The sequence below is a fragment of the Embiotoca jacksoni genome, unplaced genomic scaffold (genome assembly GCF_022577435.1).
Source record: "Embiotoca jacksoni isolate LCO1_2020_lvr unplaced genomic scaffold, fEmbJac1.0.p SCAF_7, whole genome shotgun sequence".
Lineage (NCBI taxonomy): Eukaryota > Metazoa > Chordata > Actinopteri > Embiotocidae > Embiotoca > Embiotoca jacksoni.
In genome coordinates, this window is record NW_027185425.1 from 15,087,886 (window position 1) to 15,114,267 (window position 26,382).

Below are 26,382 nucleotides of genomic sequence, written 5' to 3' on the forward strand. Positions count from 1 at the left end.
CAAACTTCAGTTTTAGACCAAACTACAAAATCACAATATTTTTGTGGCTTGAATATTTTGTGCTCTACGATCAGGTCTGAACACTGTTTTTTGTATTATTTCTTTTTTTTTTTTTTTTAACCTTTTTATATACAGTTAGGATGTAACACCAAACTTTTTATACGCACTACTCGGGCATGCAGCACTCCCCTGAGCTGCTATTTGTAATATCAGGTGTTAAAGTTAAAGTGAACTTACTTTTACGTCCAAATGTACTATTCTGCTGTTGTGCAGGTAGTGTAAAGCTTCTAAAACATCACGCAGGTAGCAGGCCACTTTCTCCTCCGTCAGATTCCCCCAGCTCACGATGTAGTCGAGCAGACGGCCTTGGTCGGCCCTGAAACCCAAAGTAAACATCAGACCGGAGAAAGGGAAGGTTTGTCGGGGCGTGTCAAGGTAAAGAGCTGAGCTCGTGTCCATGTGAAAGTGTACTCACATCTCCAGGACGAGGACGTAGCAGCTGGGGGTCTCGTACGTGTCGATCAGGCTGACTATGTGCGGGTGTTGGAGTCTCTGGAGCAGATTGAGCTCCTGAGTCACCCGGTCTCTCCTCATCAGCTTCTTGTTGACCTGTTTGACCGCCACCGTACGTTTGGTGCCCTGGTGGTCGCAGCGCTTGACAACAGAGAAACGACCCCTGATGACAAGACAGAGGTCGGTTTACTTCACGCAGCTGTTACTGTCACTTTGATCATCTGATATCTGCTTACTCTCCATATTTTTAATGTATTTAAAGTCAAATCAGCCAGATCAGACTGGAGATATTCAAGAGAGTCTGTTACCTTCCCAGTTCAACCACCTCGGTGTAGTGAGACTCGAAGTTGTCCTTCCAGCTCACTCGCATCCCATCAGTGGACACAGCTGAGACAAATGACAACACAAGTCCACAGTCAGCACCAGTTTATCAAATAAGACCCGTGTAACATCATGCTGTGGACATATTAGTCTCTATCTGCACTCTCACCCAACACTCTGAGGCTCGCTGATGACGTCTCGCTGCCCAGCTCGTTGGTTGCAACACAAGTGTAAACGCCGTCATCCTCAGAGGCGACGCCGATTATCCGCAGTGTGGCTTCACCCGTATCACTGAAACAGAAACATGCACGTTGATTTACATCTGAACACACAGCTTCAGTTTTCTTCACTGGGATTTTGGTCTGGAAACCCTGTTCGCATTAACGTTCGCTCGGCTGCCTTGAAGGGCCGACCAATCAGCGACCGGTGTTGATGGTCAAGTACGACGATGTTGAAGTCGAGCGCCCTTTTTCTAAATATGGTTGCAACGGTGGTATTTTTGTCTGATTTTGGAACATACGATTGGTCAAAGCTGCTCCCATAGTTTCAGTTGCACCATACTGGGCACAGACCAGTAGGACAACGCTTATATTCACCTAGTGAATTCGGGTCTGGAAACACCAGGCTAACAAACACTATTAAATCTACAGGAAGTCTGAACAGTTTTGGGTGTCGAGTGTCCGTGGCTATTAACTGCTAAAAATTCCCAGACAACATGATGTTGTGTGACCACTGTAACAACACAGTATTTGCTCTCTAGTGAGTCTCCAATTTTTTAGATGACAACACGACAAGTGTCGGGTTGGACAAGAGGAGGTGCACAACTCAAAATATTCCTACAGATTGCTTCTCACATTGTGAGTACTGACTGGCTTACTGATTTTCTTCATTTCTACATGAAACAGAACAATCTTGCGACATGATGGGGCAGTAGGTCAGGATAATGACGAGTTAATGTGCTGGACTGCAAGGTAAACTCACTCACCTGGTCCACTGCAATGTAAATTTTAATTACAGCCTTAAAAGATTGAATATTTACTTTGTTTTTATGTAAAAATGTAAATTCACCTTCCTATTTCACAATGTCAAGCATTAAACTGCACATGAACGTTTTCTTACCTGTAGGCGATGCTGAAGTGTCCGTTGTTGGTGAGGTTGCTCTGGTCGGGTCCCTTCCAAGTGACAGTGGCCCGCGGTCGCCCACAGACCTTACACCTGAGGGTGACGCTCTCGCCGTTGTCACATGTCACATCACTCAGAGGGACAAGGAACTCTGGGGGAACTGAGAGGAAAGAAAGGAGAGACCGTCTTAGACTAAACCTTTTCAAATTCAACAGTAACCGAATTAATTAGGGGTTAATTGACAATATGGATTTATTTTGTCATAGTTGTCAATCTGCAAAAAAAAACACAGATAAAACTTACCATCATAGATGTAGTTTGGATTTAGAAGCTGGAGAGAAACAAAAACAAATGTCAGATTACAAAACGGACACGACATCGGAGCATCACTACGGATTCTTGAAGAGAACTGAAACTCACCTTTACAGAAACCTTATTGGCCAGGCCATCTCTGGACTTCCTGTAACCGTTCTCCAGCTTGGTCTCTTTCTTTGCCTCCTTCTCCTTCTTCTCAGACTTCTTCCGGATACGCAGGGACGTGTGCCAGGATGAAGACTTCCTACTGGAGCAATAAAAAACACCACAGGTAAGGTCAAAGTCTTGATAAGCAAGCAGAGACAATGAATGAAAGACAGAAAGGATGGTTTTAGCATTGATACTCCGGGTGTTTCTATACAGGTGGTGTAAGTGCCCCTGCTGAACCAGGGTGGGTTATAAAGTTCCAAAACAGCTCCTGTTGCATGTAAACGGAGCGCAGCACCGTGATGTGCAGAGAGTAGGAGGAAGCTATAACCTTCAGGAGTCAGTATTCCAAGTTTCGCTGCTTGATCAACAGCAGCATCTGAGTTACACACGTTTTTGTGAACACTGCGTCCAACATAACTGCGATCTCTCAAAGTTTTGTCAAATTTGTGGGCAACAGAGAGACAGACGTGTTAGGGAGTAGGGGAGTGATGACTGCGTTGTTGCCAGCAGGATAGTTCTGCATTTTCAACGCGATGCGAGCAGGCGCATTGTCATGCTGGAGAACCCAAGTGCCATCACGACAAAGTTCAGGTCATTTTGAACCGAATGTTTCCCCTCAGATCGTCACAGTAGGACTCGGCGTTGACAGTCTGACCCAGAAGGACAAAATAACGGTGCACAGCACTGAGAATGTCACGCAAACTTTAATGTGCGCTCTCTGCTCATGTCCATAGAGAAATCACAGACGCACTAATGACTGCACAAAAATGTGTGTAACTACTTCCTCCTGCTCCGTGCACGTCACGGTGCTGCTGAGCAGTCTTGGAACTTTTTGATCGACCCTCGTACTCCCTGTTAATGTGAGCCAAAGTTTATTTTTACACCTCAAGTCCGTCAAAGACAGCTACAGTTCATCTTTTTTTGGTTGTCTTACTTGATGGATCCCTCGGGGCAGTCGGGGACAATAGCCGAGGTGTGTCCCAACACAAATCCGGGGATCCAGCCCTCGGCCGCGGGGCCCTGCTCTGTAGCCGCCCTGAACACCAGGAACATGTTTTGCTGGTTGCTGGCCAAGATCTGGACCACCTCGCCCTGAATGACGCTGATCTCATCCTCCTTCACAGCCATGTAGTCCTGGGTCACCAACATGGTGGATACACTACTGCTGCTGCTACTTTCACTCTGCAGCAGGGGGAGAAAGCACGGGCATTATTATAAAATCTATTAGGCATTAGGTACGATAATAACTTTTAAACATGGCCGTGCAATCTCAAGAAAATTACAAGTGTACCACTTTTGGTACAATAAAGTGAAAAAGTAAGCAGTAAGGTAAAAGAGGTAGAAACACACAGAGGCTAAACTCTGGAAACGGGATTCGTGAAAAGATTAGATTCAAGTGCAGAAAAGACAAAAACAGGAATTCATGATTTTCTTCTTGAAAAAGGGTCACTGGATGAAGAAAGGCAGGAATAAGATGAAGATTTCCGTTTGACTCGTCTTTGCTCTGCAGCTCCAGGCAAAGACGAGAGGAGGGACATTAGGCTGAATGAGAGGATCTCTGTTGAGTACGTTTGCAGGTGAACCACAAACGTCGGAGGTTAGTTGCAGGAAAAATACAATTCAGTAACACACCATTGAGACAGCAGGTGGTGAAGGACGGCCAAGAGGAAGTCAGGTGTTAGTAGAAGCTTTGTTAGAGTTGAGAAAGCTACAGACAGCCTTAAAGATAATCACTGAAGAGGTGAAGAAGGTCCGCTAGAGAGCGTTCGAGTCTGAGAAGACGTTGACAGTTGAAACCTTTGCTAGAGAGATGATGTTGAAGAGCAGTGGAGGTTGTCAGAGATGCGTAGTAGGGGACAGATTAGTAGCGCTGGCTGCAGCAGGACAGGAGACAACAGGCAGACAGGACAGACCAGGCCTCCGTCTGCCTCCGTGTTAGTCGGATCAGCACTGGGCAGCAGGAAGTAGTCTTACCCCGTTACTCTGGGTGGACTGGATGGACTGCTCGCTGGCCGATGAGCACGTACTCATGCGGTCGGCCTCCTTGCTGTGCGTGGAGTGTCTGTGGGTTTGGCTCCCAGAGCCAGTTTGATTCTGGTTTGAGCTCTGGCGGACGGGACTCTCTCCCGCTTCCCCCGGGAAGGTGAACGAGCCAGGCCGGCTGGCTGGAGAACCCGGCATTGAGCTCCAGAATCCAGATCCAGACTTTTGGCCTGGGCTGGGAGGGGGAGGAGGTAGGGCGTCCTTACCAAAGGCGGGAGTGGCCATGGGGGAGCTCATAGGGGACACGGCTCCTGGCCGCGGTTTGGATGTGGGTGTGGAGGGCAGAGGCCCAACCGTGGCGCGAGGGACGGGAGCTACAGCACTGGGGGTCTGAGCTTGGTCCTCTGGGGTCTGGATAGGACGCTTGCCCTGCGGGCTACCCCCTGGAGGGAGCAGGGGAGGAGGGACAGGGCGAGGGGACGAACCTGGATCACAACCGAGTAAAACTCACACCTCAGTCTCATCCTTCATTGTGCATCAGACATTTTTTTTCACAGATACAGATAGAACTTTCATACCTGACATCTTGTTGGGGCCGTCCGGCTCGGCCCCGGGGTGGTGACGTAGGGGCTGGGGCAGACGGGAAGGCTGTGGGATCCTGGAGGGTCGACGAGAGCCACCCTGGGGTCCTGAAGGGTTGGAGCTAACCTGGGGGCTTCCACCTCCTACTGCTGGGGCTGGACTCGAACCACTACTGTCTCCACCTGGAGCTTCCATGCTGGGCCCGCTGCTCTCCCCTACATGGTTCCTCTGATACTCTATTGGTGAGGTCAGAGCTGTGAGAAGGTATGAAAGAGACGAGGGGGGCCATGTACAGCACAGTTCTTCCAGAAAACCTTCAGGTCCTCTGTGTGTGTGTGTGTGTGTGTGTGTGTGTGTGTGCATGTGTGTGTGCGTGTGTGTTTACGAGCCTACCGTTGAGGAAGTTGCGTTGGCTCTCGAGTATCTGACTGATCTGAAGGGTCCAGACCTCACGCACCCCTGGGTGGGAGGAGTGAAGCACGAACGTCTCTACGGCGCTGTTGGTCGACCGAGAAGTGAGAATGAACTTGCAGGGATCTCCTTCCACATTCTCCTCCAGACCCAGACAGCTCACCTGGATGGCAAAAAGGTAAAAAAAAAAAAACCAAACAAAAAAACAGGGAGATGCATTGTCATTATCAGTTAATGTCACATAAATACTGATATTTAATATTTATGGTTATGAGTGTCAGTTTGTCTTTAACCTTTCTGTTCCCTCAATTGCTTTATTTTCTGTCATATAAAGGTTAACTACGTTTATGTCAAATAAATCAGGTGACTACTCCAGGATTTGAGTTTTTTTGTGTTTGTTGCAATCAAAAATGTTTGATTTTGCAGCGGATTTTCTCAAATATTGCGTGCATTGTTGGAGAAACAAAAAAGTGATTTTTCTTTTTTAAGCACTACTTGATAAACAATGATAGCTATGTAATCAGTTCCTGTGATACTAATCATGCTGCGCATCACAAACATATTTTAGTTTTAATCTTTTATTTAACTTGGAGAGCCATGGGGCTAAAAGTAAAAAAATAAATAAATCATAAAGCCCAGCAGTCCTTTTAAATGACAGTTTGTTGGCCTCATCATACTTCCTGATTCCACTGGCCTTCGCTAAACATGTACTTGAAGTGAAACAGTTGTTTGCCCACACCGTCGCCCCTCGTGTGTTTACCTTGATGCTGTTCTTGTAGAGGAAGCCTGGCAGGGAGAAACCCTTCTTCTTGTCCAGCGGCTCACTGAAGATGACGAGCTGCTCAAACAGGAAGACTCTCCTCTCCTTCATCCTGCCGAGCAGACTGCCCTCTGGGTCACACACCATGAATGTGTCCTGCAGCAAAAGGCGGCCCTGAGCCACAATCTTCCCCTGGAAGAAGAAGAGTGAGAGAGAAGTTAATATATGATTTGTTTCTTGTATTTAATTAGCATCTAGCATTATTTACAATCAGAAGTTAAAGTAATTTCTTACATCAAATCCCTGAAGCCGGCCGACGTTCATCATGTCGTTACATCTTTTTGGCACGATGCACATGACCTCCACCGCTCTCTGTTAGTCACAGATGGAAACATTTAACAGGATATCTCAAGACGTTTTGCTAGAACTTTTTTTTAAAGAGAACTTTAAGATCTTTTTTCTTACCTCCAGATCCAGAGACTCCAGCCCAGCCTTTTTAGAGTGTTTCAGGAAATCCTACAAAAATTTTTTAGACGTGTATTAAAACATTTTATTTATCAGAGTAAATTATGTGTAGCAGAGATGGACATTTATAGACAGCAGATATGAGGAAATAGAGAGCTCAGCAGCAGCTGAAGCTCTGGCGCCCTCTGCTGTCCTCCAACAGACTGACCTTGAGCAGCAGCTGGTACTTCATGATCCTTTGGACCGGCTTGATGAGCAGGTCTGTGATCTGCAGTCTTTGCCCCAACCGCTGCTTCAGGTCCTAAAAAAAAAAAGTTTAAAAAAGTTTTTTTTTAGCAGCAGTTTGCAGCATCTGATGAATCTCAGAGGAAAAAAATCTTCACATTAACGGGCTCGTACCTCAAAGTAGGTGTCGATGTACTCTGAGACAATGTGCTCTGACTTGGGTTTGTTTTGACAGTAAACCACATACATGGTGAGTCTCCGTTCCTGGATACAAACAGCACACACATTTACAGTTTTATCAAATGTTTACAAGCCAGTACAAATAGAGCGGAAGTTAAAAGTTCACTGTGGACAAACCTGTTTGAGAAAGAGTGGTCCCAGTCTGTCAGGGTCCTCCAAACATTTCTCTAACTCCCTGAGGAAGAAACTGAGCAGGACATAAAGAGACAGGAAGTAAGTTACCTATAACCAGGGAATCTGCACTCCACACATATGTTTGTCTGTGTGCCACATACTCTTTGTGCCAGTCGTAGATTTGATGGATGTTGCCAAACACAATTTTATCTTTCCCCTTCATGTCATCAGGGACGCCCTCCTCCTTCATTCTGCTCATGTAGCCCTACGAAGGAGACACACAAATACAAAGAAGAATTCACAGCAAGCAGTCTGCAAAGTTCAGCTCCAATATTTCCTGACATATTAAACTCCCAGATAATATAAAGAGCATGAACTCACCTCCACCACCAGGCCCAGGTCTCTGACATAATCCCGCTCCGTCTCCACCAGTTCCAGCAGAATGTAACTGGAGCACAGAACAGAAGCACAGATGGCCGACTTAAAATTAGAACTTGAACTCCCTCACGTTTGCATCTATTGTGTGTCTATGGGATATGTGCGTGATGGTGGCAGACGCACTGTCTTTTCTTGAGGATGCTGGTCCTGCGTTCGTCCATCTCTTCGATGGGGGAGGAGGAGGACAGGAGGGAGTTGTCAGAGGGATTGAAGGAGGGAGAGCTGCTGTCTCCCTGTTCCACTGACAAAGAGCTCGGTCTGTCCTCCAGAGCCTGAGTCAGGGGAGAAAAGCACAAAAAAACAGTTAACGTTTGTCAGACATGTTTTTGGAGAACGGTTGCATCAATACAAATAAATTAAGCTCATGATTTGGATCATGTTAAACAGTATAAATTATATTCATGCTCGCTCTCCACATGGGGCTACCATTTTTTTCTTCATGAGCTTGCTTGCTTGCTTGTTTGTTTGTTTGTTTGTTTGTTTATTTGTTTGCTTGCTTGTTTGCTTGCTTGTTTGTTTGTTTGTTTGCTTGCTTGCTTGCTTGCTTGCGGCACAGTGGTTAGCAATGTCGCCTCAAAGCAAAAAGGTTCCGGGTTCGAATCCTGGCCTGGGCCTTTCTGTGTGGAGTTTGCATGTTCTCCCTGTGCCTGCGTGGGTTCTCTCCAGGTACTCTAGCTTCCCCCCACCATCCAAAAACATGCGTCTCAGGTTAATTGGTGGTTCTAGAAATTGCCCTTAGGTTTGAATGAGAGCGTGAATGGTCTTTGTTTCCGTCTGTCTCTATGTGGCCCTGTGATGGACTGCCTTCGCCCTAAGTGAGCTGGGATAGGCTCCAGACCCCCCCCCCCCCCCCCCCCCCCCGCTCACCCGACCCTGTTCAGGATAAAGCGGGTATAGATAATGGATGAGTTTGTTAACCTGATGATAGTGAAAGGCCTCTTGATTTACTGAAGCAAATCAAACGTTGACTGACTGAAACTTGCCTTCAATAAACGGCTCCGTGTATGATGTGATACATAAAGGTCGGTGCGTGAGGCTTTGTATCCTACCATCTTGCTTTTGACCAGCTCCTCGATGGCGCTCACCAACTCAGCGGCGCTCGGCGTCTCTGAACTGGATGGACGGACCGACAGACGAGACGAGGTCTGGGCACAGAGCGGAGAGATGAGAGCAGGGAGGAAGAAGCAAGCATGAGACAATGATAACTAACAGAAATCATTGGTCTTGACTAATAATTCAAATTCTGCTCTGTGGCAGACTCTCCGACAGAGACAGTTTAACTGACATAAGCTTAATCATTTAAATTACAGAAGTCATTTAAGGTGACTTAATAATGAAACTTGCTTTTCACAGTGATCTCTTCATCTCTGAAACAAACAATAAACAGTTACAATAGTCCATTGCTTAAATTTCTTTTCAAAAAAGGCCTAATATTTATAGTTAAAGGTCATGCTGGAGTTTTGATTGTGACATTTTGACTGCCTTATTAGTTTTAATGTTTTCATTTAGTTATTGGTGCAAGCAATGACTTCGTGAAAATGTTTGTTAAATGTTCAATGCTGTAATCTCAAGAGATTCATGTTTGCATTAGTGCCACCCCAGAAACAAGGGGTTTACATCCCGAGGTTAAAGATAGTGAAAAGGAAAAATATATGAAACTGTCAGTGAAAAGGTCAAAACATGAGGCTGAAAGTTGGATGAATGAAATGAAGATGTGGAAAAAATTGAAATGTCTTTTAAAATAGAGATGATGAGAAGGTTGGAAATAAAAAGAGATCTGAATGGAGGATGTTTCTGCTGCTTTTTCAGGTGATGAAGATGATGAACAGTCTCTGGAATAAAGAGAGGATGCTAACAGAGCGAGAATGACAGAGGTATATGTAGGTATGTATGTATATATAGTTCAGGAGACTCTCACCCTTGCTGTGCTGTGCTTCAAGACTTTCCCCAATTAGGTTTTCTGGGTGAGGCTGTGTGCCCTTCTGGCCTCGCCAGCATTTAAAGATGCCAATTACTCGCATGGGTAATGAGGTTAACGCACAGAGGGTAAAAGGAGATGAGGACGAGCGGGCAGGGATTGGGAGGGGGGTGACGGACGGGGTGGTGAAGGGTCAGGGGGGGATGATGGGAACAGGGGATCTTCATCGTTTTCACCTCAATGTGGAGTCATATTCAGATTATTATCCAGAGGAGCTGCCTGCTCAGCTGACAAGTACTCTTACCAATGTTTTATTTGTTTCTGTTAAACGTCACTTAGCAACCAATCTCATCCCAACTTCTGAGAGATAAACATGCAGAAAAAAAGCCGCAATGTTATTCTAAAAGGCTCGAGGCATTACGAAGCTCAACATTTCCTCAAAATGTGAAGAAGCTGGCACAAATTCAGTATTACAGCCTCGTGATCTGCACTGACACCGACAGGATGAACTCCAATTACACTTCAGAGCTACATGCGTCCTCTTCTTTATCTACATTTTGCATTAATGACCTTAGCTCATCTGCCAGGCGACTCTCCATTCCAGTGGTGCGTTCAAGAAACAGTCAAAACAAGTCAAACTAAAAATGATGGAAGGGAAAAAAATCTGCACTAAAGACAGCAGCAATATTCAAGAGTTCATAAAAATACAAAAGTTAAGAAGAGAGATTTTCAGGGGACAGAGAAAAGTGTATTTTAAAAAGGTGAACGTTCAGTCTAAAAAAGCCGCTAGTTTCATGTTCTTTCGATCTAGAAACTGTTGAAACCAAAGAGGCTTCAGAAAGGAGCATTTAAAGTTGAAGAGTGGGGGAAAAAAAAGAGAGAGCATTGAAGAGGTGACCGAGGGAAGAGACAGAAGGGGGAAGAGCGGGGCATTTTAGATGGAGAGGTATGGAAACTGAGACAAAGCAAAGACAGGACATAAATCAAGGTAATGCTACAGCATGGCAAACAGCAAACGATACAACCAGGAAACAAAACAAAAGAGAAACAGAAATTAGTGTCAGAGGAGTCTCCGCTTTGGTCGAGGAGGAGACTTACTTGGGCTGCCTGAAACTTTTCATTACTTTACAACAGAGGGGAGATTATGATGCAACATGCCAAGGTAAAATGTTAAAATGCAGAAGTCAAACTAAGTTAAACCGAGTCAGGAAAAGAGCTTTTGTAAAAAGAGATAAAATAGGACTGAAATAAGCGACAGTGTTATCTAGGAGCTAAAAACAGTAGCAGCAATGTGAAGAAAGTGCTGGATTTCTCTTTAAGATTAGTCTGCTCATATATCGAACAAAATAACTCTTACACCATCTTCAATAATGTTTTTTGTCACTGATTTGACCTGAATACTATATTATATAAACATCACAGCTGTAGAGTCTCAGGCCTGGTTGACTTTATCTAATTTTCATGTGCCGAGCATCTATCATTTGGTAAGTAAAATGAGCAAAAAAAGTTTCTCAAGTATAGGATTACAGATTATACAGTCTGTACATTACACAGGAAGCTCTGCACACCCCAAGATTACATGTATTTAGAGATCCGGGAATAATAAAAGTCTCCACAAGGTTAGAAAATAGAGCAATTCTTTTGAGATTATTTAAAATAAGGTTAAACACCAAGTCTACTTTTAATATCAAACAAAATAACCTAGTGTTGAACATTGTGGAGGATCAATTGAGCTTTTAAAATCTCATTACTGAAAAGCAAAAGAGAAGAGAATTTATTGTGTGAAAAAACTACGAGAGTAAAAGTTCATAAAGCCTTAAATATCATGAAAATGTAGCACTCAAGCTATATTCAGATGAGCAACAATCTCTGGTGGTATCTAGTCAACCTACAGTTGGGGTCCTGGTCCCAAATCCCCCCCTGACTCCTCTGCTCCCTGCTCATCATCTGCTCCAGTCTACCTGCCTGTTCTCGCTCTCTTCTGATCCCAGTGGAGCGTCCTAACCCTCCTCACCTTGTCGTCCTGGGAGTCGGCCTGCAGCAGGCTGTGTTGCTGGATGGCCATCGGTGGAGGCAGAGGTACTGAGTCAGCACCCTCCTCGCCCTCCTCCTCCCCGCAGCTCTGCATGCCCGAAGAACTGGACTTGGACAGCGTGCCGCTCGACAGGCCCTCGTTACGAACCCTCTGCAGCACACGAGGAGGGAGAACCAGAGGTTAGCTCACCGTGATTTTACAGAAGGAGACAATAAGAGTGCCACGTATCCTGCATCCACCCACCTCCTCCAAAGTTTCATCCTGTGGAGTGGCGGCGCTGTCGTCCGAGTCCTTCTGGGAGCCCATCGTCATCTCCCCGCTCTTCCTCACCTCGCGGCTCTTCTTGTGTTTGTGGGCCAGCTTCTTCACGTGGCCGTCGGCCTTGCCGCTGCTTAGCCGGCGCACCGGGCTGGTGAGCCACTTCCGTAGTGTGTTACCTGCGAAATAAAACAAACACACCAAACTAAGCTCACTGTCGTATGAAAACACACACAGCAGGAAATCATCTATGTGTGCAGAGTACAGTTCCACCATTACTTGGCTTCTTAATGTGAAATTTCAAAGGACATTCTGATCCAACACCCTGTTTTTGAATTGATGTGGTTGTGAGACTTGAACAGGATTTCAGAGCGCAGATACAACAGACAGAACAGGTGACCCTACCTGGCCGTTTAGGACCAGGCGAGCTGTGGGAACCGATGCCGTGACCGGGCTGCAGTGTAGCCGACGACCCTGGCATGATGGAGTCATTGCTGCACACTGACAGAGTGTCTGTGAAAGACAGAGCGATGGCTTTAGATGTGTTTTGTGATGCAGACACAGACCACACGGTACCCCACCTGAACCAACCATGCAGCCCACGTTCTGTACCTTTGTGGTTGTAGATGCCCTCCATCTCCATGGAGGACCTGGAGTGGGCGATGCAGAGCATGGAGCAGGGCACCAGGCCCTCCAGGGCGGGAGAGCGGTCGGTGGTCCGGACCAGGCACCAGTCCGGCTTGTCGTGACAACGCTCCAGCACCTCCACCGTCTGGCCGCGCCGCACCGTCAGCTCGTTGTTGTTGCTGGCCATGAAGTCGTGGATCACCACGGTCAGCTCGCAGCCGCCGGAGAGCTGAGGACGACGAGACAAACACTGAGACCTGGTTTCCACCTGACATTCGTTCCAGGTTCAAGATGCAAAATGATGCCAGATGGAAACCGAGCTGAGCTTACAGTATTGTTATAACAGCAGGAAGTGTGTGTGTGTGTGTGTGTGTGTGTGTGTGTGTGTGTGTGTGCGTGCGTGCGTGCGTGCGTGCGTGCGCGCGCGCTCACCTTGTCGCTGTCCAGTGTGTTCTGAGAGGTGCGGGATGCCAGAGAGATGGTGTCTGGTTGGCTGCTGCCTTCACCCTGACTGTCCAGGTCCTCTCCATCCCTGACAGAGGAACAAATGATCGATCAGAGGTGTGCGAGTTGTTCTGCTCATGACAATGAAGCAATAATAGACTGCAGACATGTAGATTGGATCTCTGTTAAAACTTGTCTTCTGCAATAGTATGTTTGTGGTCATTCCCTTAATAAATCCAGAGTTGTCATAGTTACCTGCCCCTTGGTCCCTTGTGGTGCTTGGCCGTCGTTGCTTTGGGAATATGAATGGGCTCTTTGAGCGCTCCTCTCAGGTGAATGGTGCGCTCCTGGATCACCTCCCTGATGTGCTTGATCCAGTCCTGCTTGTTCTCAATGCTGGACGCCTGGTATTGTTAACGGAGGGAATTCAACAAGACAAAACTTAGAGCTGACAAAAAAAATTAACTCCATTTAGAATTCTTGTTTCACTCTTGAGTTTCACACAAGTCTGAACTCGCCTCTTATTAACTTATTGAGACATTTGTCAAATACGCTTTAGTTAACATGAGCCGCTATAACAGGGGTCCTCTCATGATTTTTTTGTTTTAGATCAGATGTACGGTTACAGCCCTCTCAGATGAAAAAACACCACACACCACGTTCCAAATAGGTTCATCTGAACTGATGTTAAAGTGGATTTTATTTAACTTATTAGGAACACTCCATCATATTTTTATACAAATGAACTGTCAGTGTTCAGGTCAGTTTAGTAAAGCTACTAACTGTGATACAGTTTTTACTTCGCAACCATTTAACCCAAACTTTCAGCTATTTCAGTATCTTTTTTATTACTTTTAACCATCTAACTTAACCATTAAGCTACCAGCAACTATGCCAACTTTATCAATGAACATTAACATTGTAGCCAACTATTTCAGCTGCTTATGTATATTTTTAAGCAAATAATTTCAGCATTTAACTATCTGATTCAATCATTCATCCAAAACTCTTTGCTAACCTGAATGTTAAGTTCACTTGATAATTAGTTTTTGTATTTATTTTTATCCAAATAAAATGAGAGCTTGAATTTGTATTTTTCCAAGTGAGTTCAGCTGCCATACATTAGTATATTCGTGCCCCCGGTTACAAAGACCCCTGGCCGGGAATTACTGCCGAAGATATTTTACAATCTTTCAGCCTCCAGATTTGAGGGAGGATCAGAGAGTTCAGAGACTGCTCGTGTTGCGCAGCGTCTCAGAACTTTTTGATCCTCCCCCGTATGTTGCTGGGTTACAGCAGCTCTCTGCTGCGGATCACTTGAACTGCTTTTACCCATTTAGACTGTTCTTAAACTTTTGTTCTCGAGAAACAAGGAGAAGTGCAAAGAGTTTGTGTTTCAGACTTGTGCGAAACGGTTGAGGGCTGTGTTGTGGGATAGTTTGTACTCACCATCGCTCCATGTTTGGATCCCTGACTTAGCTTTGAATTTAAGATATAAAATAGAGAATTTCACTGGTTTGCTTTTAGAAAAGGTTCAGCACATATTTTTTTTTTCTTAATGCTGACAAAGTGGTTTGACATGATAAAAACGCACAACACTGATAATCTGCCTGGACAGTGTAATGAAGGCCAATTAAATGTGGAGTGTAATGGATGTTGTGTGTGTGTGTGTGTGTGTGTGTGTGTGTGTGTGTGTGTGTGTGTGTGTGTGTGTGTGTGTATGTGTGCCTGTGTGTGTGCGTGGTTAGTAATGAGAGACACTTAATTTACACACACCACATGACTGCTTCTCAGCGGTTAGTCTGGTAAACATGTATTACAGAGTGGTGACGCTTCAGTATTGAATGTGTTAGGCTTTTGGCTTCATGCTGCTCCAACGACTGACACTAATATTAAACCATCTGTGGCAGCATTAGACCGGAAAACGCTGACAATCGGGGGTTCAAAAGGAACAAAATAACTGATGTTGGACTTTATTTCTACAGTGGAAAACATATCAGTAAGAAAGTTATTTTTCTGGTGGAGAAAAAGATGGCACTTTGATAAAGTGGCAGGGAGCCAGGACAGGGGATTGTGGGCGTTCAGGAGCTGAATCAGTGTCACCGGCGTTGGTGGAAGCATGTCAGCCCACGTAGAGGTAGAGATTCAAACAGCCACAGAAAACAGCCCCAGATATACAGATGTGCCCGTGTTTCTTACAGGGTTCCCACTCTCTTCAACAAATTATTCTCCAGGATATCTTAAAAGTCAGGTGAGGTTCACAAACTACACTGACAAGCTTCTCCTTTAAAACCAATGTATTCATCTATGGCTCGACATTATCTAAGAAACCAGCCCTCAGATGCTTCAGACATTATGACCCGTGGATCAATGACATATTAGCAAATGTCTGGGATTCTCTCTCTCGTCATAGTCTTTTTCTTCCAAAGTCAGAGTGGAAAAAAGTCTGTACAACACTAATTAAGACACTAATTTAAAAACTGGGAATTCAAAAAAAAAAAAAAAAATTTAAGAACAGTCCATCATTAAAAAAGTAGGCCTGAACAATGGTCAAGTGTATGACTGTAAACTTTCAGTTCCAATTCAACATGCTTATGTGTGTCTTTAGTTCAGTATTTATATATGGTCTTACAGGTTTACAGAGTTTTCTTTAGAGCTGCTGGCTCTATCTTTCTCTTGAAACTTTTAAGGTCTCCTGGCTGACTAAACACCTACAAACTCATCACTTTTTCATTGAAGGGGGTCTTCAACACTTGATTTCAACAGCAAAGTCTTGTTTCTCACTGGTCTATCTGCCATTTTAACAAAATCTATGTTGTTTTGCTTGTTGGTTTTAAGCCTTTTCTTCTCATTTGCGGTTTCTTTTTCCTTAATTTTTCATTCTGAATACTGTCTACACCTCCTTCTAGCCTCTTTGCAGTGCAGAGGGAGGGCCTTTGGCAGGGCTTCCTCCATTGACTTTCCCAGCTATACTATCCTGGGCCAAGTATAACGATAGGAGTCCTATGTGTCAGAAAGAGTATCCTCTTTCCCCTGCAGCGTGTCTGTGAGACTGCGAGGAGACTGTTCATCAGGCTCCAGTGCTGCAGACTCAGCTCTGCCACTGACGAATCCTGACCCTGTGAATCTTGGGACCCTGGTTTGTGGTTTACACTGATGTGCACCAGGAGTGCTTCATACTGCAATAGGACTTAATCATACATTGAGGACATGCATCACCCGGTCTTGAAGAGACCCTACACTGATGTAGCACTCTCTGCTTCTGTTGCCATGGTCACAAGGAGCTCCTGTGCCGAGCTGCTGGGATTTCTCTCCATCTTTTTCTTGCAGACCAAAGCAGAGCAGACATGAAGCCTTTCCTGAATTGCTGCGGGGGATTTTCAGATGCCTTCTTCCATGCTTGTTTTGTGGTGAATGCCAGGTCCAGTTGTTTTCATGGTTAATGCAATGCTTCGTCAGGTGGGACTAGTTTCAGCAGTTAGGCCGGTGTTTCCTTTCCGATACAGTGTGACACCAAGTATCGCCATGTGGACTGCAGCTCCTTCGCTAAGAAAGGTCACCATTGGAGCATTTTTGGAAAAGACTCCAAAAGTGTCTTCAAATGTCAAACTAAAGCAAAAATCTTAAGCTTGTCCTGAGAGGGAAGGTCAGAGTTGGCCCCTTTAACTCCACTGTAGGATGCAGATGATGGAACTTCACTTTAAGAGCGTTTCTGGTGGCTCTTAATGTACTCCTGCACGTTCATGTCACTGGGGGAAACCATGTTTCTCTAAACATTGGTTCTCGACCCAAGTCTGTTTCACTGTGTGACCGAGTGAATTGAGCAGAAACAGGACTGGATTTTAAATGACCTGCCTTCACCATACCTTCCACACAGCAGATGAAACAAACTTTAGAGAAACATGGTTAACTCTGTGACATGAATGTATACTAATACATGAGCAGCACATATGTACTGTTCAAATGCAAAGAAAGAGTGCGAATCCATCACTTAATTTTAGCCTGCAAGCTAGCTTTCTATTGGCATTATGCTGCTCTTCAAATGGCTGTGAAAAATGTGCTATTCTAACTTCATTTGGTCCCTGAACATAGCCATAATTTAAACTAAAAGCTTCGGATAAAAAGCCAAGAATGTCAGATATTTTCCAGCACATTTCACTCTCTCTCTCTCATTTTCCAGGTCTGAAAAAATTGCTCTAATAAATTCCTGGTTCTCAAGGACGGGTGGGAACCCTGTTGTTAAGAGATGGAATAAAGCAGAGTCTAACCAGAGGCTGGCAGAGAGACGGACAGAGGACGGAGAAGAAGAAGAAGAAGAAAGAAGTCAAGGAGACAGAGGAGGGAAGCTTCTCAGCCACCTTGAAGCTGCTCATGCAATCACACAAGACACCAGAGAGTTCAGGGAAGAGAGAAGAAAGAGAATATAAGAAGAAAGGAAGGAGAGGTTTGAATATGAAGTCAGGAAAGAAAACTGGGTCAGACTGATATTGACATTTTCAGATTCATTCGGCCAACATTGGCTTTTTTTCCGTCAGATGTTGATCTATCAGCGACGTCCACACATGAATATGGAGGTTTGTTTGATTAAATAATCATTAAATACACTTGTGGTCTAAAATATTTGAATTTTCAGAGTCAATACCTTTAGTTTTAATCCCCTGTGATTTAAGGGCTCTGCCTTTGAAAACTTATATCAGTCCAACCCCAAAGGAGACTTCAGAAGAAGTAGAGGAGAGGAGAGGAAGTGTGTGTTACCTTGAGCACAATCTTGTTGTCGGAGGTTGGGGTGCGTCCCATCCACAGAGCAAACTTACAGGGGTCTCCCTCGACATGCTCAGTCACCCCCAACTCTGACGTCTGGGAACATAGAGGAAGAATATGAGAAGAAGCCACCAAAAGTGTCACAGGAGAGTCAGGTACTCTTGGAAACGCTTGTGACTGCAGTAAACTGGCTATTCACCAAAATCATGTGAGATTTCTTGAGGACTGAGACTTGAGACTGTCTCGAGTGTTGATTCAAGTGTCTGCAATTAGATTTACTTTGTATTTTGTAAAGAAACGAGGGCGAAAAACAGGAAATGCTAATTTTGTCATCAAACAATTGTCTGCAAACACTCAAAAGTTGTTTAAATTCAGGAATTCAAAGCAAAAGAAAACAGCTGATGAAGACTTCATCATGTACTTACAAAGAGTTTGCTCTTGTAGATGTATTTGCTCCTGCCATTCGAGTCCTTGACTTCCTTACTGAAGACCAAGGACATCTCAAAGAGGAAGAGGTGGCGCTCCCGACCCTTTCGGATCAGAGTCTTTGGATCCCAGACCTGGAAGGACTCTTGGAGGATGAGCTCGCCCTGTGACTCGATGTTTTCATCAAAACCTGGAAGGAAAAGAGGGGATATTAGTTGTAATTTTACAAAAGGGGAAGGTTGCTGCAAACACCAGTGACAGTAAAAAAAATAAAAAAAATAAATCACCTTCCAGCATGGAGAGGTGCATGGCATCGTTGGCCTTCTTGGGAACGCTGAGCATCACCTCCAAGCCATCCTTGATCTCTCCTTTACCTTCTTCGCAGCACGTCAACAGCTCCTAAACACACACAGAAACCATGACAACAGGATCCACGGAGACGGTCACCACGGCTGTGAGATGCGGTCACCTGGGTTACCTTCAGCAGGAGCTGATACTTGGTGATTCTCTGTACCGGCTTGATCAGGTAGGACGAGATGGAGTTGGCCAGTCGGTGCCGTTGTTGAATTTCCTGTCATTCAACATCCACAGAGAGAACGACGGTGATGTGATTGAACGCAACACACAAAGACTTTCCCTTTAAAGAGGTGGAGGGGTTACTCACATCAAAGTAGTTCCCAGCGTGCTCTAATATGAGCTGAGTGGAGTCAGGTTTGTTCTTACAGTAGTTCACATACATCTGGAACTTATCAGCCTTAAAGAAGAGACAAACAGGTTATAATGAGAGTGAAAAGTTGACACTAACTGAAATACTGTCAATCAAATAGACCTAAAGCCTATTAGCTTATTATGCCAGCATTTTTTTACTTTAACCTGCAGTGAGGTGAACTTTTGTCTCCCCCTTCTGCCCACAAGAGTAATTACAAAAACACTGACGACATGCTGACATCATAGGCTGTGAATAAAATGTAGATAAATTGTTTTGAACATCACAACCTTCGCAAAAACACGTTGAACCATTAAGTCCGATGACATTCGAAAACTCTATAGTAGACACACGGTTGAATTATTTTATCCAAATTTAAATTAGCATAAGGCTAAACTGGAGGTTAGCCAGCTCTGCTAGTAAACATCTCTCATGTGCATGCTTGGCCCATAGTCTATGTTTATCCAGCCATGGGAGGAATGTCTCACCAGACACCAGATTTAAAAACTTTAATACTGTAAAATACAAAGAGATTTACCTGGTGGTGATAGGCTTAATCAGAATTGTGCGATAATAATCGTCTGGTAATGTAACAGACGTTCAAATAATATGTAAAAGTCACAACGGAAACATTTAAATGTCCATTAATACAGTAGAAAATACCTACCCAGGTGACGAAGCAGTGGCCAACATCCTCTGGTAGCTGCTCGTATTTCTCCAACTCCTTGAGAAAGATGCTGAAAAAACAAACAATGAAAGATTCAAATGGAGGAAACGGCAAAAACATTAGATTTATAAAATTAACAGTCTTGTAGTATCAGCAACTGCCAAACATACTCAACTTGTTAGTATTTATTTTGAATGAGATAGAGTCTGAATTTCTTTAAATGTGATTTTACATAAATCAGAGACATTAAGTTGGAGGATGTGTTTCTCACTTGTGGTGGAATTCATAAAGGTCCTGCATGTTCCCAAAGATGATGTGCTCCTTGTTGATGATTCCTGGAGGAATCTCCTCAACTCCACTAGTCATCTCCCACAGGTAGGTCTGCAAGGAGGGGAAGGAAAAAAAAAAAAAAAAAAAAAAAAAAAATTAACATGATTCTGATCCAGATTTTGTGTGAAAAGCTGTTGCACAACTGCAGCAGGTTAACAGTGGTGGGCTGTGGAGCTGAACTTACATCCATACACTCCCGCAGGTCTCGCACGTAGGCTTTCTCTGTCTGAATCAGCTCTGCCATGATGAACCTGGACACACACAAAAGCACACACACAAATTAGCGATTGTCATACTGTCCTCATTCACACCATGATGAATGCCAGTACGTTCCTTTCAGCCCGTCCGTTTCGTCCATTTACGCTAATGAATAATGAAAGAGTTACGGGCCATAAAACGTGCTCATAAAGCAGCCACGAATGGCTGAAATCATTCTCATGATTTGTGCCGCTCATAAAATGACGCAGTCTCCTTTTTCCTGCGTACTGCATGTAGAGTCATCTGTTCTATGGTGAAACTCAACTGTTGTGTTTGCACTTCTTGTGCTGGCGCAGCAGAAACAAGGCTGATGTGTGGAGCATGAAGTTTAAATCATTACGTACGTTAACTTACAACCATCGAGCAGGTCGGGGTTCAGTGTTGACACTGCAGCTGACAAGCACACTGACAGGTGACCTTCTTATAGCAGACCGTCTTAGTAACCATGAGGCTTCTCTGCTGCGTATTTTGCGCTCCGGGCCAATAATCGAATTACTTGTGCTTTGAGGCAATAAAACACTTTTCCAACAGGAGAAGAAAAAAAAAAAGTCTAAAGTGCTGACTTGCTGCTATTTGCTCAGTTTGTAGGAACAGCACAGACTGTTGAGAAGTGGAGCTATTAGCTGCTAAACGCTAAACAATTTCATTAGGTACAGCTGAGAGCACTTTAATTTGCCAGATTACTCTGAAATAGAATTTCTGTAACTGTTTAGATATTCTGAAAATGCTGTTCTTCATCTCCAAAATGTTTTTAATAAATTCTGTTTTCTGTGATGTAAACAGGAAGTGGTGACGTACTCCTTTCTGCGCGCCGACTTGCGTTTCTCCTCATTTAGCTCGTGGGCTGCAGCGTCCCTCAGCTTGACCTCTGACCCTGGAGCCGCAGCTGGGATGATGTCCAACTGGAGATCTTTACTCTGTCAGAAAGAGGCAAAGCAAAAGATTAGAGACCAAAAGTGAGAGTGTGAATTAGCAGATTTTCCCTCCTAAAGCACACAAGCACTCACCGCCTTGTTAGAGTCCGAGCAGATGCCCAGAGCTTTCTCCAGGCTGCAGCGGTACTTGTCCATGCGCAGCGAGAAGTCTCGGTAGCGCTTGTCCACCGCCGTCACCCATTTCTTAATCTCCCCCGCGTGACTGTGGCCTTTCTCGCAGAAGCCGTCGGCCAGCTGGATCAGCAGCTTCACGCGCTCCTTGGTTTGCTACGCAGAAGGAGCAGAGTGAGTTCATACACCTGCTCGCAGACACTAACTTATGTTATTGGGTGTGTTTCAGAGTCCAACCTTAGCTGTGATGTGGAAGTCCTCGTGCTCCTTCAGAAGCTCCTGTGTGTGATGGATGCTGGAGCCGGTGGACATGTGTGTGGACAGGTAAAACTCCCCGGTGTCATGAATCCACTCCAGAGCCTTAGTACACACACAGAGGATGCACATATTGTCACATCACATGACAACAGAGGGTGTATACGTGTGTGTGTGTGTGTGTGTGTGTGTGTGTGTGTGTGTGTGTGTGTGTGTGTGTGTGTGTGTGCGTGCGTGCGTGTGTGTCTATGTTACTTCAGCTACACTCATGTTTTTACCTGTTTGGCGCTGCGTTCAAACACCACGTACTGCTGACACTGATCCAGCCGTCGTTTCCTCATGGTCCAGAAGTGGAGGACGCGGTTCTCCCTCTGCAGCAGCTCGTTGAGGATGTCTGAACACAACAGAAACACAAACACACCCAACTTTACCCAAAGGATTGGATCAACGCTGCACACTGGTAATACATAACATGTCTTTGAACATGTCAGCGAGAGTGTAAGTCCTCTTATCACTGTAATCAATAACTTGCAATTTACTTGAATATGTTAAAGCTTATTTATTCTGTATTGCTCATAAAGTTGTGTGAGTTTTGTAGCCTCTTCAGAAACATTATAACTCCCTTATTTATTTGACCACGAACATGAAAGAACAAAAAGTACCAGGCTCTGAGTCTGTTTACCACCATTTACAGCGACTGGTTTTGAGATATCATATGCAGCAATACTAGACATTTCACTACAACTCTACAAAAGTAAGATGAAGGCTCCTGTGTTTTCTGGGTCTGTGTTTCTCATCCTTTCTGTCTGCTGTACTCCCATAGCCCTTCCAACCACCTGTCATGAAACATGAAACTGAAACTCGATATTAGTTTCCATACTGTCGTAGCTTTTCTGGCATTTTGTCTTTATTGGATCGGAGCAGAAGAGATAAACAGGATATACTGGTAAAGAGGACAGAGGGATGAAAGGTCTGGCCGGCCGGGAATCAAACCGGGGACTCACTGCTGATGGCATTTACATCCACGTGGGAACCACTCGCCCACCAGATCACCTTCATCAACTTTGTATTTGCGCTACGATCACTTTAAATGTCAAAAGCTGGAGTTTTAGACCATTTCCCATCACTGAGAGTTTTTTTTTTTTTTTAACCACTTACTTACTCTCAAATACTCAGTCACAGGCTTCATATTTTACAGCCAAGACAATTCAATACATTCACTGTATTTTCTGACACTCACTTTTAACCTGCTGCTCCGGTGCTTTGACGTGGCTCAGCATCCCGGGCATGTTCACACTGTTCCTGTGCATGTACTTGAGGAAGACGTCGGCGTTTCTTCTGGCCAGAGTGCACGCCTGATTCACACACACACACACACACACACACACACACACACACACACACACACACACACACACACACACACACACACACAGAGAGAGAGAGATTAGACTAGGAATTTAAACCTTTTCTTTTGATTTGATTTTGACTTGTGTGTGTGTGTGTGTGTGTGTGTGTGTGTGTGTGTGTGTGTGTGTGTGTGTGTGTGTGTGTGTGCATGTGTGTGTGTGTGTGTGTGTGTGTGTGTGTGTGTGTGTGTGTGTGTGTTTGTGTGTGTGTGTGTGTGTTACCTTGAGGAAGGCCTCCTTCTGCTCCAGGTGTTTACTGATCATGGGCATGACGTGGTCTGTTTCACAGTTGGGTCCAAGTTTATCAGCTCCTCCGCACCAGTCCTCCTCTCTCTTGTACTCCTGCTCCAGGCTCTCCAACACACTGCACACCTGCACAGAGAAACATTCGGTCAGTCACACCGAGCTGTGTTTCAGTGGAATATCTGGGAAACAATCAAACCGAATCTTTTACCTGTTCAGAGGTCTTGTAGAAGGCCACAGAGGCGTTGACCAGCTTTAGTCTGTCCTCCATCTTGAGCATGAGCTGCTGCCAGTGGGAGGCCACGCTCTCTGCACAGTCTCTGATCAGGTCCATGTCGTAGTGGTTGGCCTGGAGCAGAGCTTCGGCCTTTTGCTGAACCTGCAGGGCACTCTGGTGGGTTTTCTGCAGAGAGAAGGGGTGGGGGGTGGGGGGTGGGGGGGGTAAAATTACCAAAATAATGAGCCATTAACAAAGTGAAATCTGGCTTCAGACATAAAGGGATGATGGGATAATTAAACATCGTGTCACCTCAATGGCATGCTGAAACTGTTCATGTTCTCTCTGCAGCTGTTCAGCTTCCTGCAGGGAGCTGGCTGTTATCAGACCGGCGTTCAGCATCGACTCGCCGTTACGAATCCAACCCAGAACCTGAAAAAAAAAAAAGAAAAAAGAAGAAAGTAGGAATCAACTGTCACCAACCCAAGACTAATACGATATACTGGTATACTATAGCTGCATAATCTCAGCCTGCAGAGGGCTCTCTGCTGCATCTACGGGACCTTTGCTGTGATCCAAATGGCCTACTTGTGCACTCACACTCACTATTTTGAGTGCAGAAGTGGGTTCACACTGTCAAGTACAGAAACATGCAGTGTTTACCAGGATGATGCACTCAAAACTGACCAAAATATAAGTGGGAAACAATGGACACCAACTGTCACTGACATAAAGCATTTTTAAATTAAGACGTCTGAGGAAGCTGCAGCTGTCCTTGAACACCACACAGAAGTGTTTATTTTTCACTAGTGCTGTTGGACATAGGCCATCAGTGTGTTTATTAAGTGTGTTAAACAGAGGGCTCGAAAACACGTTCATTTCTGGGTAAAATAATTAAAGCTGCAGATATTTTGGCACGTCTGTCCTCACCTGCTTGACTTCAGCCTGCAGGTGTCTCAGCTGGACACACTGCTCCAGGTGGCGGCGGTGCTGCTCGGCCGCCAAGTCAAGCTCCTGCTGCTTTTCATGGAGGAACTCCAGCAGGTCCTGAACCCGCGTGGCCATGTCAACATCCCGATCACACAGCAGCTCCACACCTGGAGGGAGGACACACCACCACATTAGTCCTGAATGGTTACAGTAGACCTGTATCACTGCCTGCAGGGAGCTTAAATTCTTTTAATTATCATCACATTTGTCTTAACTTCGTACGTGGTGTATATCTGCATGTTAATACCAGCTCGGTGCTGGATACACGCGGCATGATGTAACCATTCCTTGTGCTTGTTTCACAAAGCACCTATTAGCATGTGAGATCACAGGTGAGTTATTATGGTTGGTGAGTGGGTGCCTCTTATCACAAACACTGACTGAATCTGACCCGCGACACCTACACTGTATCAATATTAATGTAGCCAACACAGAAAGCCGTGCAGCAGCAGCAGCACTGAGCAGGAGCAAACAGGAGCTGTATCCTGTTTTAACCCTCAGGTGGAGGATGACTCCAGTCTGATGTGGCGAGTTACCAGGCGACTGTCAAACATCTCTCCACTGTTAATTCACAGCCCTCAAGGCCGATGGGAGAGCAGATAACCACATGAAGAAAATGTGAAACAAAACGTGATGATATCCAATTTAGAAAAGCTAATTAAAGATGCAGCTACATTATTTGTTATTCTTGGGGTGAGATGCAGTCTGAGGAGTGAAACTCACCGGAGGCCTGGACCTCGTTGACATACTGCAGCAGCTCCTGTCCCTGGTGGATGACATCGAAGGTGAGGTTGTTCATGGTCAGCGCCTTGTCGGCGTGGTGCTGCAGCCTCTGCTCAGCCAGCGTCAGGTCCTCCGTGTCGAAGTCATTCATCTGCCCCGTCAGCTCCTCGTTCCATGACTCCAGGTCGGAGATGATCTGAGGAAGGACGGTATGTTTTCAAAATTCAAATACTGCCTGAAGTGATGTCACTGAGAAGTCCTCAAGCTTCACCGGGGGGATGAAATTTATGGTGCTTTTATTACACTCTGAAGATGCCCAGTCTTCAAGCTACTTTTCCTTTTATTGTAAATGGAATATTTTTTGGGGGCCTTTAATTCATCAGACATAAGATCGTCAGTGACACTTTCTTACACTCAAACACACGCTCACTGTGTGCACACAGCAAACACACCCACACACTTCTACGCTGACTCACGTCGATGGCGTCCCTCTCGAAGATACGGAGCTGCAGGAAGAGCTCCAGTTTGATCTTCCTCTCCTGGAAGAGCTCCTCCATCTGTGCCTGGGCCTCGTCCAGCTGTTGGAGGACGCTCTCGATGTGGTTGATGGAGCTGTTGTGGGGCGTCTTGTTGCTGGAGATGGCCGAGTCCCTAAAACGCAAACACACGATTAAGCAATAAGTCAGGAGATGCAGTGCTGTGTGCTTAACCCCCCCCCCCCCCCCCCCCCAAAAAAAAAAAAAACAGCTATAAAGATAGTGTCGGGCGAGATGCCGAGCAGACTGAGCTGCTCTAAAAACTGCACAGCACAGCCTGCAGAGGAAAATCAGTAGATTAAAATGGGGTTAATGTTCAGTGGAGTTAAATGGTGATGATCTGCTGAAGAAAGCAAACACATGACATCAGCTTTAACAAACATTTATGGAGACTTAATTCTATAGACTGCCTTTATATTAAATTATTTTTAACCTGCTTCATTGTTTCATATTTTTGCTTTTAACTTTCATGGAGAAAATAAATCCAGTCTTTGACTCAAGTCCCACACACCATTTACCATACTGTCTTAAATGGATTTAATTAATAAAAAATGTACATATTAGAGCCTCATATTTTGTCCCAAAAGAAAAAAATAACAACTAAACTTTAAGTCAACCAAGCCAAACTCCTCATACAGTGAGGTACCATAAATGTGTATAAAAACTGCATTTAGGACAACACGCAGTCTTTACATTTTCCTGTGACAAGTGTTTTTAAGGACAAACCATGTGAGACACAAGTTAGCACTCAAACTAGAGTGATTCTAAATGTTTAAACAGAGCTGCAGGGCACATAAAAATACAAAACATATTATACAACACAATGATCATGTTGCACTCACTGCAACAGGTAATTAAATGAATAAGTAAACAAAAAAATGATGCCAACTGAGG

At 44.8% G+C, this 26,382-nt stretch overlaps 1 protein-coding gene across 7 annotated transcripts in view; it reads right to left on the reverse strand.

Moving 5' to 3' along the window:
- The window catches only part of LOC138214353 (triple functional domain protein), an 83,444-nt gene that overhangs the window by 2,850 nt on the left and 54,212 nt on the right, over window positions 1-26,382 (reverse strand). For 2 of the 7 annotated variants that reach the window (XM_069175913.1, XM_069175918.1), the window contains 47 exons: window positions 25,429-25,603; window positions 24,953-25,148; window positions 24,170-24,336; window positions 23,552-23,671; window positions 23,234-23,425; window positions 23,002-23,151; window positions 22,611-22,725; window positions 21,649-21,764; window positions 21,353-21,475; window positions 21,077-21,271; window positions 20,868-20,986; window positions 19,996-20,062; window positions 19,753-19,862; window positions 19,482-19,551; window positions 18,773-18,862; window positions 18,587-18,679; window positions 18,396-18,507; window positions 18,108-18,298; window positions 17,677-17,778; window positions 14,371-14,400; window positions 13,177-13,325; window positions 12,910-13,009; window positions 12,463-12,706; window positions 12,256-12,363; window positions 11,836-12,029; window positions 11,572-11,742; window positions 8,689-8,784; window positions 7,763-7,911; window positions 7,583-7,649; window positions 7,363-7,466; window positions 7,205-7,274; window positions 7,022-7,111; window positions 6,831-6,923; window positions 6,623-6,673; window positions 6,452-6,529; window positions 6,158-6,349; window positions 5,380-5,560; window positions 4,983-5,240; window positions 4,396-4,889; window positions 3,356-3,603; window positions 2,377-2,518; window positions 2,260-2,287; window positions 1,954-2,116; window positions 1,004-1,125; window positions 822-900; window positions 476-676; window positions 238-376 (listed from right to left, as the gene is read on the reverse strand). In XM_069175913.1, coding sequence (XP_069032014.1) covers window positions 238-376; window positions 476-676; window positions 822-900; window positions 1,004-1,125; window positions 1,954-2,116; window positions 2,260-2,287; window positions 2,377-2,518; window positions 3,356-3,603; window positions 4,396-4,889; window positions 4,983-5,240; window positions 5,380-5,560; window positions 6,158-6,349; window positions 6,452-6,529; window positions 6,623-6,673; window positions 6,831-6,923; window positions 7,022-7,111; window positions 7,205-7,274; window positions 7,363-7,466; window positions 7,583-7,649; window positions 7,763-7,911; window positions 8,689-8,784; window positions 11,572-11,742; window positions 11,836-12,029; window positions 12,256-12,363; window positions 12,463-12,706; window positions 12,910-13,009; window positions 13,177-13,325; window positions 14,371-14,400; window positions 17,677-17,778; window positions 18,108-18,298; window positions 18,396-18,507; window positions 18,587-18,679; window positions 18,773-18,862; window positions 19,482-19,551; window positions 19,753-19,862; window positions 19,996-20,062; window positions 20,868-20,986; window positions 21,077-21,271; window positions 21,353-21,475; window positions 21,649-21,764; window positions 22,611-22,725; window positions 23,002-23,151; window positions 23,234-23,425; window positions 23,552-23,671; window positions 24,170-24,336; window positions 24,953-25,148; window positions 25,429-25,603 — 6,544 coding nt within the window. The remainder of the gene's footprint in view (window positions 1-237; window positions 377-475; window positions 677-821; window positions 901-1,003; window positions 1,126-1,953; window positions 2,117-2,259; window positions 2,288-2,376; window positions 2,519-3,355; window positions 3,604-4,395; window positions 4,890-4,982; window positions 5,241-5,379; window positions 5,561-6,157; window positions 6,350-6,451; window positions 6,530-6,622; window positions 6,674-6,830; window positions 6,924-7,021; window positions 7,112-7,204; window positions 7,275-7,362; window positions 7,467-7,582; window positions 7,650-7,762; window positions 7,912-8,688; window positions 8,785-11,571; window positions 11,743-11,835; window positions 12,030-12,255; window positions 12,364-12,462; window positions 12,707-12,909; window positions 13,010-13,176; window positions 13,326-14,370; window positions 14,401-17,676; window positions 17,779-18,107; window positions 18,299-18,395; window positions 18,508-18,586; window positions 18,680-18,772; window positions 18,863-19,481; window positions 19,552-19,752; window positions 19,863-19,995; window positions 20,063-20,867; window positions 20,987-21,076; window positions 21,272-21,352; window positions 21,476-21,648; window positions 21,765-22,610; window positions 22,726-23,001; window positions 23,152-23,233; window positions 23,426-23,551; window positions 23,672-24,169; window positions 24,337-24,952; window positions 25,149-25,428; window positions 25,604-26,382) is intronic. The other 5 variants (XM_069175914.1, XM_069175915.1, XM_069175917.1 and 2 more) reach the window with 5 other exon arrangements.